At 37.7% G+C, this 19,535-nt stretch overlaps 1 protein-coding gene across 1 annotated transcript in view; it reads left to right on the plus strand.

The window, feature by feature from the left end:
- The first annotated feature begins 219 nt into the window (after window positions 1-219).
- The window catches only part of LOC110462037, a 23,923-nt gene continuing 4,607 nt past the window's right edge, over window positions 220-19,535 (plus strand). The window contains exons 1-14 of the mRNA XM_021515813.1: window positions 220-381; window positions 780-932; window positions 2,493-2,603; window positions 3,591-3,794; window positions 5,191-5,372; window positions 7,040-7,199; window positions 7,484-7,610; window positions 8,485-8,605; window positions 13,302-13,470; window positions 15,957-16,132; window positions 16,676-16,810; window positions 17,064-17,108; window positions 17,969-18,106; window positions 18,685-18,798. Of these exons, the coding sequence (XP_021371488.1) occupies window positions 2,513-2,603; window positions 3,591-3,794; window positions 5,191-5,372; window positions 7,040-7,199; window positions 7,484-7,610; window positions 8,485-8,605; window positions 13,302-13,470; window positions 15,957-16,132; window positions 16,676-16,810; window positions 17,064-17,108; window positions 17,969-18,106; window positions 18,685-18,798 (1,662 nt within the window). The 5' untranslated portion in view covers window positions 220-381; window positions 780-932; window positions 2,493-2,512. The remainder of the gene's footprint in view (window positions 382-779; window positions 933-2,492; window positions 2,604-3,590; window positions 3,795-5,190; window positions 5,373-7,039; window positions 7,200-7,483; window positions 7,611-8,484; window positions 8,606-13,301; window positions 13,471-15,956; window positions 16,133-16,675; window positions 16,811-17,063; window positions 17,109-17,968; window positions 18,107-18,684; window positions 18,799-19,535) is intronic.

The following is a 19,535-nucleotide window of genomic DNA, read 5'->3' on the forward strand; positions in this document are numbered from 1 at the left end:
ATATATTTGGATAGCTTATACGGTAACTGTTGGAAAGATAGGAATTCCCCTAGTTTTCCACTTTATACACATTTTACAACAGTATATACGGTACCTGTGTGGAAAGATAGGGAATTCCCCTAGTTTTCCACTTTATACACATTTTACAAGAGTATATACGGTACCTGTGTGGAAAGATAGGGAATTCCCCTAATCTTCCCGAGTTTCAACTGATATAAAACCAAGCGCTAGATTTAGACGACATAGGCCCGGATAGTGGAGGATCGAGTGGAGGCGTGATCGCCGCGTCATGCCTCCATACAGGGCAATGCTCAGAGTACAGCTCCTGGGGAAAGTCGCAGAGGCGCAAAGATAGTTGCGTTGATAAAAAATAGCTAAACGGTAAGATTGATTCTTTTAAAGTTTTTAATTTCTCCCTTTTTTGTGTAAAAGTATGCTTCTATCATATCATTTTCATAATTTGAATTGTATTCTGTGGAAGGTATATATTGTTTAAATATATTCGAAAAAATCGATCACATAATGCTTCCTACGTTTATTTTCAATAATTCAATTTTTGTTAGATAGAAGCAATTTTATTCCGTGTTAATATTCAACAATTTATAATCATGCACTGTAAATATTTTTTGTCACAAAATCTATTTTGATTTTATTTCAGTTAAATTAAAATTAAAATTTTACATAAACATTAACAAAGTTCGTGTCGGAGCAAGGCAGGTTTCGGATTTTCCCATAAGTTTGGTCATAAGACTATTAGTATATCGATTTCATTTTTGCAGCACCATGTTGGAATTCGATCCTGTACGAGTTGTTTCCCTTGTGCGACACTTGACCTTTGCTCTTTGACCTGTTGCAACACGACCTGAAACCCAAACACAGCAATACACGGTCTATGAACAGCATTGAGACTGACGATTACACTGTAAACTTTGGTATGTATACTCGAATGTGCTTTCTTTGATATGTGTTGAAATTAACATGAAAAATAATTGGTTGTACACAGGTCACTTCCTGAACAAACAGGCCTAGGAATGTCAGGATATTCGGCGCAACTAAACACTCGTATAGTTCAATCATTCAATCCACAAATACGTAGTGCATTTTCCAAATTTGTATTTACACATTTATAGTGGTCTTTTGGCTTTATGTTGACACAAATTCTAAAACTATATTTGCTGATTAAATCACAAGGGTTCCTTACACAAGTAATGTCTAAAATACAAAGACTGATAAATTGGTCACAGCGTAAACTAAATGCAGACTTTGAACTTGTCCAACAGTTTGGAACAGTATAATGGAAAGCGTATCATAATTATAAGTAGCCAATTACCGTATTCGTCATAGGAAGCACCCATGCTTGGAAACATCAGAAAGAGGGGTATACTTGTAAGGAAAATTAAACGAGAATTTTTAGTTCTTGGTGGGTGTTGTTGTGTTGATATTGAGAAAATCATGTTTTTTTTTTGACCTGCTTAATTGAAATCGGAGTATTGACTGGCTTTGAAATTGGCCGGAATCATTCCTCTCTAATCTTTAAAGGACAGGTATATATATATATCAGCCTAGCGATTGGTCAGTTTTTTTCACTTTAAACCAATCAAGTAGCTAAATGTACATGTGTGTCTTTGATTTTGTTATGACAAAAGAACACAAGCGAGTACCCCTGGAGTTTCGAGGAGGGGGTTTATTATTTGGCAATGATTCCTTGAGCTCGCTGTCTCAATCTACCACTGTGTTTAAAATATTCCTGTAAATCTAATGATTATCTTATATTTGTGTAACCCTGGTAAATACTAGCTGCAATATACCGCTCGGCTATAGAGAACTTCTCTTTAGCTCGATCGGTTGAGCGTAAGACCAGTAAGCCAGAGGTCCCGGGTTCGACTCCTAGCGGAGGCATTGAAAAAATAATGACCTCTGTTACATTGGCGCCCACGTAGGGACCCGGGTGAATTGACAAAATACTCAGCGCTAGCTATACTTGCGAAGGAATGGCTATGACCGTGACCCCTGGAAGCTCGAGGACGAGTTCTTCCCTGGAGGGGGAGTATGTAACCCTGGTAAATACTAGCTGCAATATACCGCTCGGCTATAGAGAACTTCTCTTTAGCTCGATCGGTTGAGCGTAAGACCAGTAAGCCAGAGGTCCCGGGTTCGACTCCTAGCGGAGGCATTGAAAAAATAATGACCTCTGTTACATTGGCGCCCACGTAGGGACCCGGGTGAATTGACAAAATACTCAGCGCTAGCTATACTTGCGAAGGAATGGCTATGACCGTGACCCCTGGAAGCTCGAGGACGAGTTCTTCCCTGGAGGGGGAGTATGTAACCCTGGTAAATACTAGCTGCAATATACCGCTCGGCTATAGAGAACTTCTCTTTAGCTCGATCGGTTGAGCGTAAGACCAGTAAGCCAGAGGTCCCGGGTTCGACTCCTAGCGGAGGCATTGAAAAAATAATGACCTCTGTTACATTTGTTACCTATATTGCAGATTTCCCCTGAAAGGTAATAATGGATGCAGAAAGAGATTTGGTTACCATGGCAACGGAGGCATTGCAAGCTCACACCCGATTGACTTACAAGTTACCTAGAACATCCAAAGGTAAGGTGAAGGTGCCCAGGAACGACATCGCTGAAGAGGTGTTCATCTCTTAAGAAAATAAAAATAAGTGTATACAACCTTCATCCGTCTATCCAAGCCACCAGTAGTGATCTTAAGGATCCCTGTCCCACAATGTTTATTTACACTACATTTACATTTACAGTAACCTCCCCTTAATTTTTTCTTGAATGTTATAAATCTGACTGTATTGTTATTTGGACAGATTGAGTAGCTCAATCAGTTAGCCCTGTAGTTTGATGATCTGAAGTCCAAACTGAGTGACTCAATCAGTTAGCCCCGTAGTATGATGATCTGAAGTCCAAACTGAGTGACTCAATCAGTTAGCCCCGTAGTATGATGATCTGAAATCCAGACTGGGTAACTCAATCAGTTAGCGCTGTAGTATGATGATCTGAAGTCCAAACTGAGTGACTCAATCAGTTAGCCCTATAGTATGATGATCTGAAGTCAGACTGGGTAACTCAATCTGTTAGCCCTGTAGTATGAGGATCTGAAGTCCAGACTTAGTAGCTCAATCAGTTAGCCCTGTAGTATGATGATCTGAAGTCCAGACTGGGTAGCTCAATCAGTTATCCCTGAAGTATGATGATCTGAAGTCCAGACTGAGTAGCTCAATCAGTTAGCCCTGTAGTATGATGATCTAAAGTCCAGACTGGGTAACTCAATCAGTTAGCCCTGAAGTATGATGATCTAAAGTCCAGACTGAGTAGCTCAATCAGTTAGCCCTGTAGTTTGATGATCTGAAGTCCAGACTGAGTAGCTCAATCAGTTAGCCCTGTAGTATGATGATCTGAAGTCCAGACTTTACATCCCAGTCTATTTCCACAAGATATGGTTTTCTTTTCAGAAATGATTTATTAACGCTATAGTCATGCATTGAAAAAACCTGGTTGCAATGCGTAGTTACAGCTGTACAGGGATCCTTAAATGACGATTGCACCAAATATGATTGTTTGTTTTTTTCAGTCCGCGAAAAAGCTTGCGAGACCTTAGACAATCTGAGAAGCATCAAGGCTGAACTGGATGGTTCAAATGTGGACTTTGACCCCCCACAAATCAAGCGTGACAAATTAACAGAATTTCGCCAGCTAACACTAATGCATATCCCCTCATCTGTGACGGAGGAGGTCCAGGTCAAATTCAACAATTTTGTCACGCATGCATTTAAAGGTATAAATTACTGACACTTTTTATCTGATACTTTTTTGTTACTTTCATACATGAGATATCTATCTATTGTTAGGACTTGACCTTATGTTTGTGTGTCAACTACTGTATTCATCTGGCAATAAGCCCATGCTCGGTAATAAGCCCATGCTCGGTAATAAGCCCATGCTCGGCAATAAGCTCACCAATGTATATTACAGCTAGGGAGAAATGCAAACAAAAGCTTTTTCATTGTCCTGTTATAAGCCTGTCCCCTACTGTCAGTCAGAGATTATGTGTTGGCCCCCTGGGCTTATTACAGGACAAATATGGTATGTACTTCAGTAGTTTTGAGGTTAGCTTGTTGATCCTGATCTTATATTACATCAATGGAGCCGATTATCCATCGAGTGTTAAATACAGGTTTGTTTATTGTATATTGGTAGTTCTATATACAGTTGAATTCCTGTTAACTCATTCACCCCTAAAATTTCATTATGAACTATTCCAACCTTTGAATTGGAAGAGTTCATGTGTCTTAAGGGGTGAATGAGTTAACACAGTCTGTACACTGTATCTGTTCAAGTTGTTGATCAGATAAACCTCCAAAAGTTTAACCTGCAAACTTCATGCGAATGATTTAGATAGTTATAGGCCTGTACTATGTACTGGGATATAACTGGTAGCCAGACAGTCAGTTCAGTAGCTTTTCTGTCATGTCAGTTATAAATTATTAATCTTGATAGCACGTAATGACATACAGTTATAAAACCTTGATATAATGGCCTTTGTGAGTTGTTTGATTTGCCTCCTCACTTATTGCAAATGCATCTCAAGATTCCCTTTTCCACTATTTAACTCTTTATTTATACATCAAGTTATTAATTCCGCAAGTGATCACCAAACTCCTCTGAATAAATGGTCCAGAAAAGGACCATGGAGGCACTATAGTCTAGTGGTAGGATGCCGAGCTCGTGACCGAAGGGTTGTGGGTTTGATTCATGGCACGGCACTGTGTTGTATCTTTGAGCTAGATACTTTACACCGCTTGTTCCAGTCTACTTAGCTGTAAATGAGTATGTGGTTGGGCTGTGCTAGAATTGTAGAATGCTACCTGTGAGTGCCGAAATAGCAGCACAGGCCGTATGCTTCCCAGGGAGTTGAGAAAGATATTGGTGGGTTGCAAAGGCCCTATAACCACGGATAATAATTTGTGAACTGCTTTGAGACGACCTACGAACTAGGCTGTGATAAAGCGGTATATAAGAACCTTGAATTATTATTATTATTATTATTATCATTATTTTGGTGTCAACGTTTCTTTCTGAACACTTTATTGATTATTAAATACAAGGCTAAGGCACTACTAAATTAAGTGGAATTTAATGTCTGCATCTGAATTAGTTGATCCTTTTTGCAGGTGCTTGTCGCAAGGTGTTGAGTGTGACCCTAGTTACCTGCCCTTGGTATCAAGTTACACAACAGGAAAGGGGAGAGAGGGCACGACATAATGTGATATTTATTGTGTACCTGTCCCACGACCTCCAATATATGGCACCGACCAATTATCACGACCAAGAGAAAGCTTTTGTCATAGATGAGGTAAGAGTCGAGGAAAGTTGAGTGTGACCCTAGTTACCTGCCCTTGGTTGTGTAGCTGTTCGTGGCTTCAAGGTTTCTTTTCTAATAACGATCAACACCTTCTTCAATTACAATAGTTTTTATTCCTTGGTTAGAAGACCCTAAAAACAGAAAATAACAACAAGTATTAACCTATCCTACCCTAGACATTCACATAATAGAACAGGCTATAACTTGTGTAAACGTAACAGGTTAACGCACCTGACAACTTTACGCTTAGCTGTACTACTACTAACTAAGAATACTGAACAACACAGTCACAATCATCTCAGATCAGCAGGGATGGTGAAAACAGACTTTCATGATGTGATGTTTATCATGTAATAATCACATTTATCACATAATGGACTGTGTTATCCAGTGAATATATGTCATATTTTTTGCATATTCACCCATGTAATATGAACTATCAGCCCTGTAAATTTCAATTGTGACGTCACGCCTAGGACAAGTACATGACGTCACAGACTTACGCACTGGAGTCAAAATGGTGGCTTTTTACATTTCAAGATTGCATGAAAATTGTTGTTTTACACGAATAAATGCCACAAATCTTGATTATGTGATAAAAAATATCTTACTCTCGTGTTCAATTCATAGAAAACTTATGAAACTCGTCACAAAGTTTTCATTGTAGCTTGCCAGAGGCTCACTAAATTGAATAATTCTTAGACTTGTTTCATAATTCTCATATGAAATGGAAAGTCATGTAAGATCCTATATGACTACCAATAGCTGGCACAGTCTCACGACCCAACAGTTATATACATGTACATGTAGATAATTACCAATGATGGACTTAAGTTGAGGTGAAGATGTGATTATATAGACCTGAGAAGGTGATATTGACCGAGCCGAAGTTGTGGTTGATATAACTTTCTCAGGACCATGTAACCATGTACATCTTCACAGAATCAAGTTTCTTAATTGTTATGTGAGATGCTGAATGATGTTTGAATCGTTAAATAAGATAAAATATAAGAAAATTTGAAAATAAGAAAATGCGGCATTTTGTAGGGAGCAATACAATCGATCTGATATCATAAAGTTAATAATACTTAAAATGGTAATACAGAGTCAGTATCACAAACCGCTGACCTCCACGTAATTATATCTACATTTGTGTTGTAGTCCCTCCAGATAACAGTACCAACTCAAAATGTTGTTATGATTCAATGAAAGCAAGTGTGTAGTAATATAACAGTACTACATGTACCGTTACATGACCTCTGACCTCACTATGTAAACAACAGTCAGCTCCCCTCCACACACGCACAAACAAACAAAATCTAAGATTCATTATCAACGGTTTAAAAACATCAATATATCTTATTAATCCTTTTTAGAACTTATCAACAAGAAATAGGTATGTTTAAATAAATTTAATTCTGCATATTCAGCGCCTAAAATCCAGCGTGTGCCAATTCCAGCCTAGATCTATGTCTTACAGCGATGTCACTGACGTGTCCCTACAATAACGTGCATCATGGAATAGGTTAGAACAGAACTGTGTTGCATACCCTCTTAAATGTTAAAAAGATGCATTTCAAACCTTCAAATGAACCAACCAATGACTTGAAGATGTAGGGTGACATCTGATATTTCTGATTATTATATATAATTTCCAGGGCTGGTTGTACGCCGTGGAACTCTACCATTTCCTTCACTTCCTGTCACGAGGAAGGACACGATGTATAGAGGTTCTGTTTGCCCCGAAATCTGCTGTTTTATACGAGGATGAGGCATGGAAAGATCTACGACAGCAGATGGATTATAAAGATTTGTTGAGTAAATATGACGGTTCTTTCTTACTGCAGTTGTTAATGCTCAAATGATATGAACATTTTCACAATTTGAAGCACAAACTTTTCCTTATGTCAAAGTATATGTAAATATCTTCATGTGTGAAAAGAAATATTCTGATGCTTGAAAATTAGAATTTTCATGTATGAAACCACCAACATTTCCAGATTTTTAGAACAAGCAGTTTAATAAATGCTTATTTTTTTTGGCCAAATATTAAGATCTTGGAATTTTCGAATTAAAACTAAGATTTTTTCCAACATTTCCAGGTTTGCAGGGGTCTGTGTGTTCCTGCCAAGGACAGTGTACAGGGAACATTGGAAAGAAAACGTCTAAAAAAGGACCTTTCAGACTAAGGGAAACGGCAACATTCCGGGACTTCTGTAATAGTTTTAGGTGCAGTATATATATTATACATTTCTGTAAGCTTTGATATCAAATAACGACCATCAAATACTGTATACTGGGAGGTCCCGCCGCAGTTTACCTTGCCCCTTATTCGCCCCAGGGACGACGAATTGATCATGTAGGCGAATGTTTGTACACAACATACACTGTATAGCGACATACTTGCCAACCCGCCCTATTTAGGAGGGAAACTCCCAATTTTGGACCCTTTAATACAGTATTTTTAACCAGTGAATTTGCTAAACTGTTCCTGTATTCCAAGACCTAATGATTTCATCTGAAAGAACAGCTCAAAATATGTCATAATAAAGGGTTATTTGGCTCTAGGGGGTGTATACACACATTTTGTTCATGTTTTAATTTTGAGCATGCCAAATCTCCCCATGGAAATTTCAAAAGGTTGGCAAGTATTTAGTTATTACATTGTACATGTAAAGGGCGAAATTAACACTGCGCAAACATTGAATTTGTTCGGCAAAGGTCGAATATTTGATATAGCGAAAGTTTCCCCGTATGTTGGTTGTTGAACCTCACATTGATGTTCCTCAGGTATTTGGAATGATGAAAAATATGTCTCCAGCCTCAAAAATTGCAACATTATGCATCCTATAGCCTATGGATAGTCTTTTTTTTTGCCGAAAAATGCTGAATAAAATGTTTAACATTCTTTTTTGTTGTATTCCAATACCTGAATTTGGAAATACACATTCCCATCTAAAATGAAATGTAACCCAAAATATTACAGAAAGTGTTCACTGTGCCTATCAGAATTTGAGAAAATTAAAAATGTATTGCCATGATCAGAAGTTGAATATGAATAAACCATCTTGTCTATACTGAGTTTTTTAAATTTTATTTCCAGGTTGATTCATCATCTCTTCAATTTGGTGTCTGGATTACCTCCCCTGACTGACGTATTTGCTGTAGAAGATTTACCAGCGTTGGCCAAAGAAGGTGCTGAAATGCTTCAAAGACTGTACAAGGTATGCAAATTATATATATTATTTTTTGACTCTATCATAATCGTTCTTTTTCCCAGTTTTCCTGATTTAAGAAATGAAAGATATCTTACCTAAATGTAATATTTCGATAGGCTTTTTCCTTGAGCAATGCATAAATGACAAGGAATTTTGCTCTCATTTGATAAGATGTCTGACGTGGAATTAAGTGTAAATGACGCCAGACGTTATAGGACGTTATTGAAGTCTGTAAGGACAAGATTTACACCAAACAGTACAGGACGTTATTGAAGTCTGTAAGGACAAGATTTACCCCAAACATTATAGGAAGTTATTGAAGTCTGTAAGGACAAGATTTACACCAAACGTTACAGGACGTTATTGAAGTCTGTAAGGACAAGATTTACACCAGACATTATAGGAAGTTATTGAAGTCTGTAAGGACAAGATTTACATCAAACATTACAGGACATTATTGAAGTCTGTAAGGACAAGATTTACATCAAACATTACAGGACGTTGTTGAAGTCTGTAAGGACAATATTTACACCAAACATTATAGGACGTTATTGAAGTCAGTAAGGACAAGATTTACACCAAACATTATCGTTATTGAAGTCTGTAAGGACGAAATTTACACCAAACATTACAGGACGTTATTGAAATCTGTAAGGACAAGATTTACACCAACCATTACAGGACGTCATTGAAGTCTGTAAGGACAAGATTTACATCAAACATTACAGGACGTTGTTGAAGTCTGAAAGGACAATATTTACACCAAACATTATAGGACGTTATTGAAATTTGTCAGGATAAGATTTACACCAAACATTATAGGACGTTATTGAAGTCTGTAAGGACAAGATTTACACCAAACATTACAGGACGTTATTGAAGTCTGTAAGGACGAAATTTACACCAAACATTACAGGACGTTATTGAAGTCTGTAAGGACAAGATTTACACCAAACATTATAGGAAGTTATTGAAGTCTGTAAGGACAAGATTTACATCAAACATTACAGGACGTTGTTGAAGTCTGTAAGGACAATATTTACACCAAACATTATAGGACGTTATTGAAGTCTGTAAGGACAAGATTTACACCAAACATTACAGGAAGTTATTGAAGTCTGTAAGAACAAGATTTACACCAAACATTACAGGACGTTATTGAAGTCTGTAAGGACAAGATTTACACCAAACATTACAGGACGTTATTGAAGTCTGTAAGGACAAGATTTACACCAAACATTACAGGACGTTATTGAAGTCTGTAAGGACAAGATTTACACCAAACATTACAGGACGTTATTGAAGTCTGTAAGGACAAGATTTACACCAAACATTACAGGACGTTATTGAAGTCTGTAAGGACAAGATTTACACCAAACATTACAGGACGTTATTGAAGTCTGTAAGGACAAGATTTACACCAAACATTACAGGACGTTATTGAAGTCTGTAAGGACAAGATTTACACCAAACATTACAGGACGTTATTGAAGTCTGTAAGGACAAGATTTACACCAAACATTACAGGACGTTATTGAAGTCTGTAAGGACAAGATTTACACCAAACATTACAGGACGTTATTGAAGTCTGTAAGGACAAGATTTACACCAAACATTACAGGACGTTATTGAAGTCTGTAAGGACAAGATTTACACCAAACATTACAGGACGTTATTGAAGTCTGTAAGGACAAGATTTACACCAAACATTACAGGACGTTATTGAAGTCTGTAAGGACAAGATTTACACCAAACATTACAGGACGTTATTGAAGTCTGTAAGGACAAGATTTACACCAAACATTACAGGACGTTATTGAAGTCTGTAAGGACAAGATTTACACCAAACATTACAGGACGTTATTGAAGTCTGTAAGGACAAGATTTACACCAAACATTACAGGACGTTATTGAAGTCTGTAAGGACAAGATTTACACCAAACATTACAGGACGTTATTGAAGTCTGTAAGGACAAGATTTACACCAAACATTACAGGACGTTATTGAAGTCTGTAAGGACAAGATTTACACCAAACATTACAGGACGTTATTGAAGTCTGTAAGGACAAGATTTACACCAAACATTACAGGACGTTATTGAAGTCTGTAAGGACAAGATTTACACCAAACATTACAGGACGTTATTGAAGTCTGTAAGGACAAGATTTACACCAAACATTACAGGACGTTATTGAAGTCTGTAAGGACAAGATTTACACCAAACATTACAGGACGTTATTGAAGTCTGTAAGGACAAGATTTACACCAAACATTACAGGACGTTATTGAAGTCTGTAAGGACAAGATTTACACCAAACATTACAGGACGTTATTGAAGTCTGTAAGGACAAGATTTACACCAAACATTACAGGACGTTATTGAAGTCTGTAAGGACAAGATTTACACCAAACATTACAGGACGTTATTGAAGTCTGTAAGGACAAGATTTACACCAAACATTACAGGACGTTATTGAAGTCTGTAAGGACAAGATTTACACCAAACATTACAGGACGTTATTGAAGTCTGTAAGGACAAGATTTACACCAAACATTACAGGACGTTATTGAAGTCTGTAAGGACAAGATTTACACCAAACATTACAGGACGTTATTGAAGTCTGTAAGGACAAGATTTACACCAAACATTACAGGACGTTATTGAAGTCTGTAAGGACAAGATTTACACCAAACATTACAGGACGTTATTGAAGTCTGTAAGGACAAGATTTACACCAAACATTACAGGACGTTATTGAAGTATGTAAGGACAAGATTTACACCAAACATTACAGGACGTTATTGAAGTTTGTAAGGACAAGATTTACACCAAACATTATAGGACGTTATTGAAATTTGTCAGGATAAGATTTACACCAAACATTATAGGACGTTATTGAAGTTTGTAAGGACAAGATTTACATCAAACATTACAGGACGTTATTGAAATTTGTCAGGATAAGATTTACACCAAACATTATAGGAAGTTATTGAAATTTGTCAGGATAAGATTTACACCAAACATTACAGGACGTCATTGAAGTATGTAAGGACAAGATTTACACCAAACATTACAGGACGTTATTGAAGTATGTAAGGACAAGATTTACACTAAACATTACAGGACGTTATTGAAGTATGTAAGGACAAGATTTACCCCAAACATTACAGGATGTTATTGAAGTCTGTAATGACAAGATTTACACCAAACATTACATGATGTTATTGAAGTCTGTAAGGACAAGATTACACCAAACATTACAGGATGTTATTGAAGTCTGTAAGGACAAGATTACACCAAACATTACAGGATGTTATTGAAGTCTGTAAAGACAAGATTTACATCAAACATTACAGGACGTTATTGAAATTTGTCAGGATAAGATTTCCACCAAACATTATAGGACGTTATTGAAGTTTGTAAGGACAAGATTTACATCAAACATTATAGGACGTTATTGAAGTCTGTAAGGACAAGATTTACACCTAACATTACAGGACGTTATTGAAGTCTGTAAAGACATGATTTACACCAAACATATAGGACGTTATTGAATTTGTCAGGATAAGATTTACACCAAACATTATAGGAAGTTATTGAAGTCAGTAAGGACAAGATTTACATCAAACATTACAGGACGTTATTGAAGTCAGTAAGGACAAGATTTACACCAAACATTATAGGAAGTTATTGAAGTCTGTAAGGACAAGATTTACATCAAACATTACAGGACGTTATTGAAGTCAGTAAGGACAAGATTTACATCAAACATTATAGGACGTTATTGAAGTCTGTAAGGACAAGATTTACCCTAAACAATACAGGACGTTATTGAAGTCTGTAAGGACAAGATTTACACCTAACATTACAGGACGTTATTGAAGTCTGTAAGGACAAGATTTACCCTAAACAATACAGGACGTTATTGAAGTCTGTAAAGACATGATTTACACCAAACATATAGGACGTTATTGAATTTGTCAGGATAAGATTTACACCAAACATTATAGGTCGTTATTGAAGTTTGTAAGGACAAGATTTACATCAAACATTACAGGACGTTATTGAAGTCTGTAAGGACAAGATTTACAGCAAACATTATAGGACGTTATTGAAGTCTGTAAGGACAAGATTTACCCTAAACAATACAGGACGTTATTGAAGTCTGTAAAGACAAGATTTACACCAAACATATAGGACGTTATTGAATTTGTCAGGATAAGATTTACACCAAACATTACAGGACGTCATTGAAGTATGTAAGGACAAGATTTACACTAAACATTACAGGACGTTATTGAAGTATGTAAGGACAAGATTTACCCCAAACATTACAGGATGTTATTGAAGTCTGTAAAGACAAGATTTAAACCAAACATTATAGGACGTTATTGAAGTCTGTAAGGACAAGATTTACCCTAAACAATACAGGACGTTATTGAAGTCTGTAAAGACAAGATTTACACCAAACATTACAGGACGTTATTGAAGTCTGTAAAGACAAGATTTACACTAAACATTACAGGACGTTATTGAAGTCTGTAAGGACAAGATTTACACTAAACAATACAGGACGTTATTGAAGTCTGTAAAGACAAGATTTACACCAAACATATAGGACGTTATTGAAGACTGTAAAGACAGCTTTCACTGTATAGTCACTGTGGTAATAGGTTAATTGGTTTCTTGTATTTAACTAGGATCAGGATACGTCAAAACGAGACATTTTCAACATTGTCATGAAATGGAATGAGGAGGTCAAAGGTCAACTATCTAAATTGAAGTATACAAATGTAAACAAGATTGAGGCGATCATCCAGAAATGGCAGTTCGCTGTTCGCCTGGAGGGTCGAACACTTGTACAGCAAGGTAAGATAACATACCAGTTAAAATCAATTGTCTCAATGGCTAAGAGTGGTCTCTTAATGGTTAAGAGTGGTCTCTCAATGGCTAAGAGCAGTCTCTCAATGGCTCAGAGCAGTCTCTCAATGGCTCAGAGTGGTCTCTCATTGGCTAAGAATGTTCTCTCAATGGCCAAGAGTGGTCTCTCAGTGGCCAAGAGTGGTCCCTCAATGGCTAAGAGTGGTTTCTCAATGGCTAAGAGCAGTCTCTCAATGGCTAAGAGTGGTCTCTTAATGGTTAAGATTGGTCTCTCAATGGCTCAGAGCGGTCTCTCATTGGCTAAGAGTGTTCTCTCAATGACCAAGAGTGGTCTCTCAATGGCCAAGAGTTGTCTCTCAATGGCTAAGAGTGGTCCCTCAATGGCTAAGAGTAGTTTGTCAATGGCTAAGAGCAGTCTCTCAATGTCTAAGAGTGGTCTCTTAATGGTTAAGATTTGTCTCTCAATGGCTCACAGCGGTCTCTCATTGGCTAAGAGTGCTCTCTCAATGACCAAGAGTGGTCTCTCTATGGCCAAGATTTGTCTCTCAATGGCTAAGAGTGGTCCCTCAATGGCTAAGAGTAGTTTCTCAATGGCTAAGAGCAGTCTCTCAATGGATAAGAGTTGATTCTTAATGGTTAAGATTTGTCTCTCAATGGCTCAGAGCGGTCTCTCATTGGCTAAGAGTGGTCTCTCAATGGCCAAGAGTTGTCTCTCAATGGCTAAGAGTGGTCCCTCAATGGCTAAGAGTAGTTTCTCAATGGCTAAGAGCAGTCTCTCAATGGCTAAGAGTGGTCTCTTAATGGTTAAGATTGGTCTCTCAATGGCTCAGAGCGGTCTCTCATTGGCTAAGAGTGTTCTCTCAATGACGAAGAGTGGTCTCTCAATGGCCAAGAGTTGTCTCTCAATGGCCAAGAGTGGTCCCTCAATGGCTAAGAGTAGTTTCTCAATGGCTAAGAGCAGTCTCTCAATGGCTAAGAGTGGTCTCTTAATGGTTAAGATTTGTCTCTCAATGGCTCAGAGCGGTCTCTCATTGGCTAAGAGTGTTCTCTCAATGACGAAGAGTGGTCTCTCAATGGCCAAGAGTTGTCTCTCAATGGCTAAGAGTGGTCCCTCAATGGCTATGAGTGGTTTCTCAATGGCTAAGAGCAGTTTCTTAATGGCTCAGATTGGTCTCTCAATGGCTAAGAGTGGTCTCTCAATGGCTCAGAGCAGTCTCTCATTGGCTAAGAGTGGTCTTTCAATGGCTAAGAGTGGTCTCTCAATGTCTTAGAGTGGTCTGTCAATGGCTAAAAGTGGTCTCTCAATGGCCAAGAGTGGTCTCTCAATGGCCTAGAGTGGTCTCTCAATGGCCAAGAGTGGTCTCTCAATGACTTTGAGTGGTCTCTTAATGGCTAATAGTGGTCCCTCAATGGCCAAGAGTGGTCTCTCAATGGCCAAGAGTTGTCTCTCAATGGCTAAGAGTGATTTCTCAATGGCTTAGAGTGGTCTCTCAAATGGCTAAGAGTGGTCTCTCAATGGCTAAGAGTGGTCTCTCAATGGCCAAGAGTGGTCTCTCAATGGCCAAGAGTGGTCTATCAATTGCTAAGAGTGTTATCTCAATGGCTTAGAGTGGTCTCTCAATGGCCAAGAGTTGTGTCTCAATGGCTAAGAGTGGTCCCTCAATGGCTAAGAGTGGTTTCTCAATGGCTAAGAGCAGTTTCTTAATGGCTCAGAGTGGTCTCTCAATGGCTAAGAGTGATCTTTCAATGGCTAAGAGTGGTCTCTCAATGTCTTAGAGTGGTCTCTCAATGGCTAAAAGTGGTCTCTCAATGGCCAAGAGTGGTCTCTCAATGGCTTAGAGTGGTCTCTCAGTGGCCAAGAGTGGTCTCTCAATGGCTAAGAATGGTATCTCAATGGCCAAGAGTGGTCTCTCAATCGCTTTGAGTGGTCTTTCAATGGCTAAGAGTGGTCTCTCAATGGCCAAAAATGGTCTCTCAATGGCTTAGAGTGGTCTCTCAATGGCTAACAGTGGTCCATAATCAGCAAACAGTAGTTCCCAAAAGCTAACAAAATTATTTTGTATGCTAACCTTACCTACAAATTACACGTTATTCCACAGTTGTTCCACATTTCCTCTGCATTGTAAATTTCACACTTTTCCACAAATGTGGAGTATTCGCAATTCCACAAATGCGTAAAAAATGCGTAAATATTGAAAAACTGAAATTTTAGGCACTTGCATAGAATATTTCTGAATGCGTAAAAAAAAATCCACAAATTTTACACGCTGGCGTCTATTACTGAATAATATAAGGTTACTGGAATTTGGACTATTAAAATTTTGGAAACTACTACAACTGTTATTCAAAATTAATTTCCAGCCCTGAACAAATAAAACTGGTGACAGCGTAAAGGATCACCCTTTCTTATTAGTATTTGTAGTTGTGAGCAGAGTTACAGTGTGTATATAAGATGACTTCTATTTTTGTTGTAGCCCTCCCTGATGATCACAGTGGCCTGTTGTCCATAATGGAGAGAATCGGCGGACCAGTGGGAAAGTTGGAGCCAAGCCAGATCCTGCTGGTGGCCAGAGCAGGGAGCCACATGTATGGGCTGGCCACGCCGGAGAGTGATATTGATTACGTAGTCATTTACGCTGAGAAAACAGAGGTAAACATTGAAAATCCAGGGAAATCTGGACGTTTAAATTTTTTTTTTTATACCGTAATGATTTTTTTCTTTTTTTTCTTGACAAACTTTCGTTTAACGGTTATTTATTTCCAGATCTAAGATATTGTTAACTGGAAATTTTTCACGGTGTGGAAATGTTTATGTTTTTGCCTTGCATAGTTGGCAAGAAAATATCCACACACGAATATTTATTTTCAGATTATATATAAAGATAAATTGAATATTCAAATTTTAAAACTATTGCAAACACAATGCAAAAAATTCCAAATTGTGATCAGTTTTAAACGGTCACAACGCGAACATTTCCGCACGAAAATGTCCTATTTTACAGTACATATACATATAGTGATTGCCCCTGCTCTTCCTACGGTCTGCCCAAGTGTTTTTGGAACATATTTTTTAATATCTCGTTAAATATCGCAATTCATGATGTTCTTTATCTATCTATTAGCGTCTATTATTTTTATTATGAAAGTACGAAAGTAAGTGATCCCTTATGGTTATCTGCCCTTGCTATTGTAGGCCGTGCTCGGAACATGTAAGGCACTGAAGGACAGTTTTGAGAATCGCGGTCCCACCAAGGACTTTGAGTATGGGGCGTACGAGGCCAAGGTGTTTAGTGAGATGGTGCTAAAGGGAAGTGTGGTGATACTGGAGGTGAGGGACCAATACATAGATCAAACGCTGTAACGTTTAGATAGCTTTTAACACAACAAGAAAAGTAGTTTTTAATAAAAGATTTTTTTTCTATATTGATCTATCACCAGTATTTAAGCATTTCATGATAAAATTCTGGACTTGAAGTGAAAAAATCTGCTATAGAATGAAAAGAACTACAAATCAAATAAAATCCTTATTTTACATGAAAATGGTATTAGAAATCATAGTTTTGGTTCATGCTTTATTGCAGCTGGTGTTTGCTGAAGGCCATGAATACACTAGCCCACTATGGAAGGTAAGGCCAAAAATAATGTTTGTTTCAGGTGCCCCGACAGATCGTAGATTGTACCTCCGACCCTAACAATTTTATCTCACTCGAACACACTCAATCCATGGTTGGGATAATTTAACCACTGGATGCAAACAAATAGATGGACAAATATAGGCAACTATATATATACCCTCTCTACCTCACAAGTAGGTATCAGAACCATATTTAAAAATCATATCATTATTGAAAAGATCAAAGAATATGTTTTGTGATTTTTGTAATTTCTTCAATTATCTCCCCCACTCCCCAACACTTAGGCAAATTAGCCCCTCAACCCCAACCCTTCATAAGATAAAAAAATAAAATGTTTTTTTCCCTGTACCGTAACCTAAAACAAACATAATTTTTGTTTGTCCAAAAAATAAAGCTTGTGATAAATTGTTTTCCAATTTCCTGTTTACTTATGGATTTAGACTCGTTCTATTTCCTTTCGCATTCATAACATCCAACAGTCAAAAAAATATCCAAACAAACTAACTCCCTACTTTCATTTACATAATCTGTTTAGCAGGAAATCCATTTTGCTACATGATTTGTAGGCACATTAAAATTGTATAATAGATTGAGAACAATGTTTTCCATTCATTTTATCATTAAATACTGTAATTTTGTGAACGATTTAGCCATGCATTGCTGTATATAAGGGGCGTGAAGGGTTACATTGATATAGGAAAACTTGTTTACCTTTGGGGAACTACATTTTGTATCAAGTTCCAGCCTGAAGGCCGCAATGCAATATTGGTGAAAACACATATTACAAACGACTTAACTATGTTTAATTCAGTGACGGATAGATGGATTGATTTCCTTATTTTACCCCCCAGACTTTGATTGAGAAGAAGAAAGCTTTCCTGACTGAGATAGGTATCCAGCAATTCCTTGGTTTGATCAAAAACAACTTCCATCTGTTAGACCAGGAAAAACACAGAGGCACCCCAAGAGACCGAAAACTGTTTTACCAGGTAAATATATGAGCAATGCATAAAACACAGAGGTGCACTGAACAGTAAGACAGCTGTTAACATCAAACAATTTATACATAGAATCCTGAGGTGTTCCGAGGGGCTGACACACCTTCTATGAGATACGTTGTACTTCCTGAGATTTTGAAATTTCTATGGGGGAGTTTACGCTTGCTCAGTTTTAAAAGCTTAATAAAAATGTGTGTATGTTTATCCTAGGAGAAAAAATAACACTTTTAAATGGCATCTTTTGAGCTGTTCTCCCTAAAAAAAATAGGGAAAGTTAGTAAGGATGAGAGGGAGATCGATAAATATTTGTCAAACATTAGGGAGGGAGTCTCTCCTAATCACAGAGGGTTGACAAATTAAAATTCCAATGAAATCTGGCACTTTTCCATCCAATTTAAGCGAAAAAAAATTCAGAAAGTTACTAAAATAAAGGACTTGTAATTTCACCTCTACTGAGTTCAGATATAAACCCAAACAACAGTAATGGGTAGGTTCCCAGAGTTCAAAGGAAAATAGTACTGAAGGTATATATCTGGCTAACTGATCCTACGTGTTGCTTTCTGCTGTAGATATTTCACAAGATGGACAGCATCCGGTACATGATGCAGGGGGACATTCCGCCGATACGCTGTTCTGGTGAGGTGAAGGACTATATCATGAGGATACGTACTCAGCCACTCAACGTAAATAATCAACTTCAATATCGTCTTATTTGCATGTGTTAGCAATAGCACTGAAAAGGGGCCACGGTGACCCAAGTGGTTAACCCTTTCACCCCTATGTAACTTTAGTAGACTCTACCGTGCATTGACCTGGGTGAATCCATTATGGTCTACAGTGGTGAAAGGGTTAAGGCGTCTGGCCTTTCTGCTAGTCCTCCATCACTGGGTCACAGGTTCGAGACCTATGTAAGTCAGTTGCCAGGTACTGGCCGTAGATTGGTGGTTTTTCTCCAGGAAATCTGGCTTTTCCCCCACCACCAAAACCTGGCACATCCTTAAATGACCATAGCTGTTAATAGAACATAAAACCAATAGGATTGAACAGCAGGAAAAACCTAAGGAGTCGGGACCCAAATCAGATCACTACCCAAATAGGATCATTCTTTGCAAAAAATACTTTTTAACCAATAAATGTGTCAATAGTTAAGTAATGACAATGATGTCCTTATAATACATACTTATGCATTGTTTTTTGTCAAAATCTAGTTTTTATGTCACCTGTAGGGCCGCAAGAACAATGTATTTTTGTTTCCGACTGTAGGAATGAATTCAGACTATCTATGGAAATCAATGAGTATTCAAAAGAGTATGCATTTAACTAGGGAAGGGAGTACCTAAAACCTTGTCCAGTATACTAGACAATAGGGAAGGGAGTACCCAAAACCTTGTCCAGTATACTAGACAATAGGGAAGGGAGT

The sequence above is a fragment of the Mizuhopecten yessoensis genome, unplaced genomic scaffold (genome assembly GCF_002113885.1).
Source record: "Mizuhopecten yessoensis strain PY_sf001 unplaced genomic scaffold, ASM211388v2 scaffold10733, whole genome shotgun sequence".
Lineage (NCBI taxonomy): Eukaryota > Metazoa > Mollusca > Bivalvia > Pectinida > Pectinidae > Mizuhopecten > Mizuhopecten yessoensis.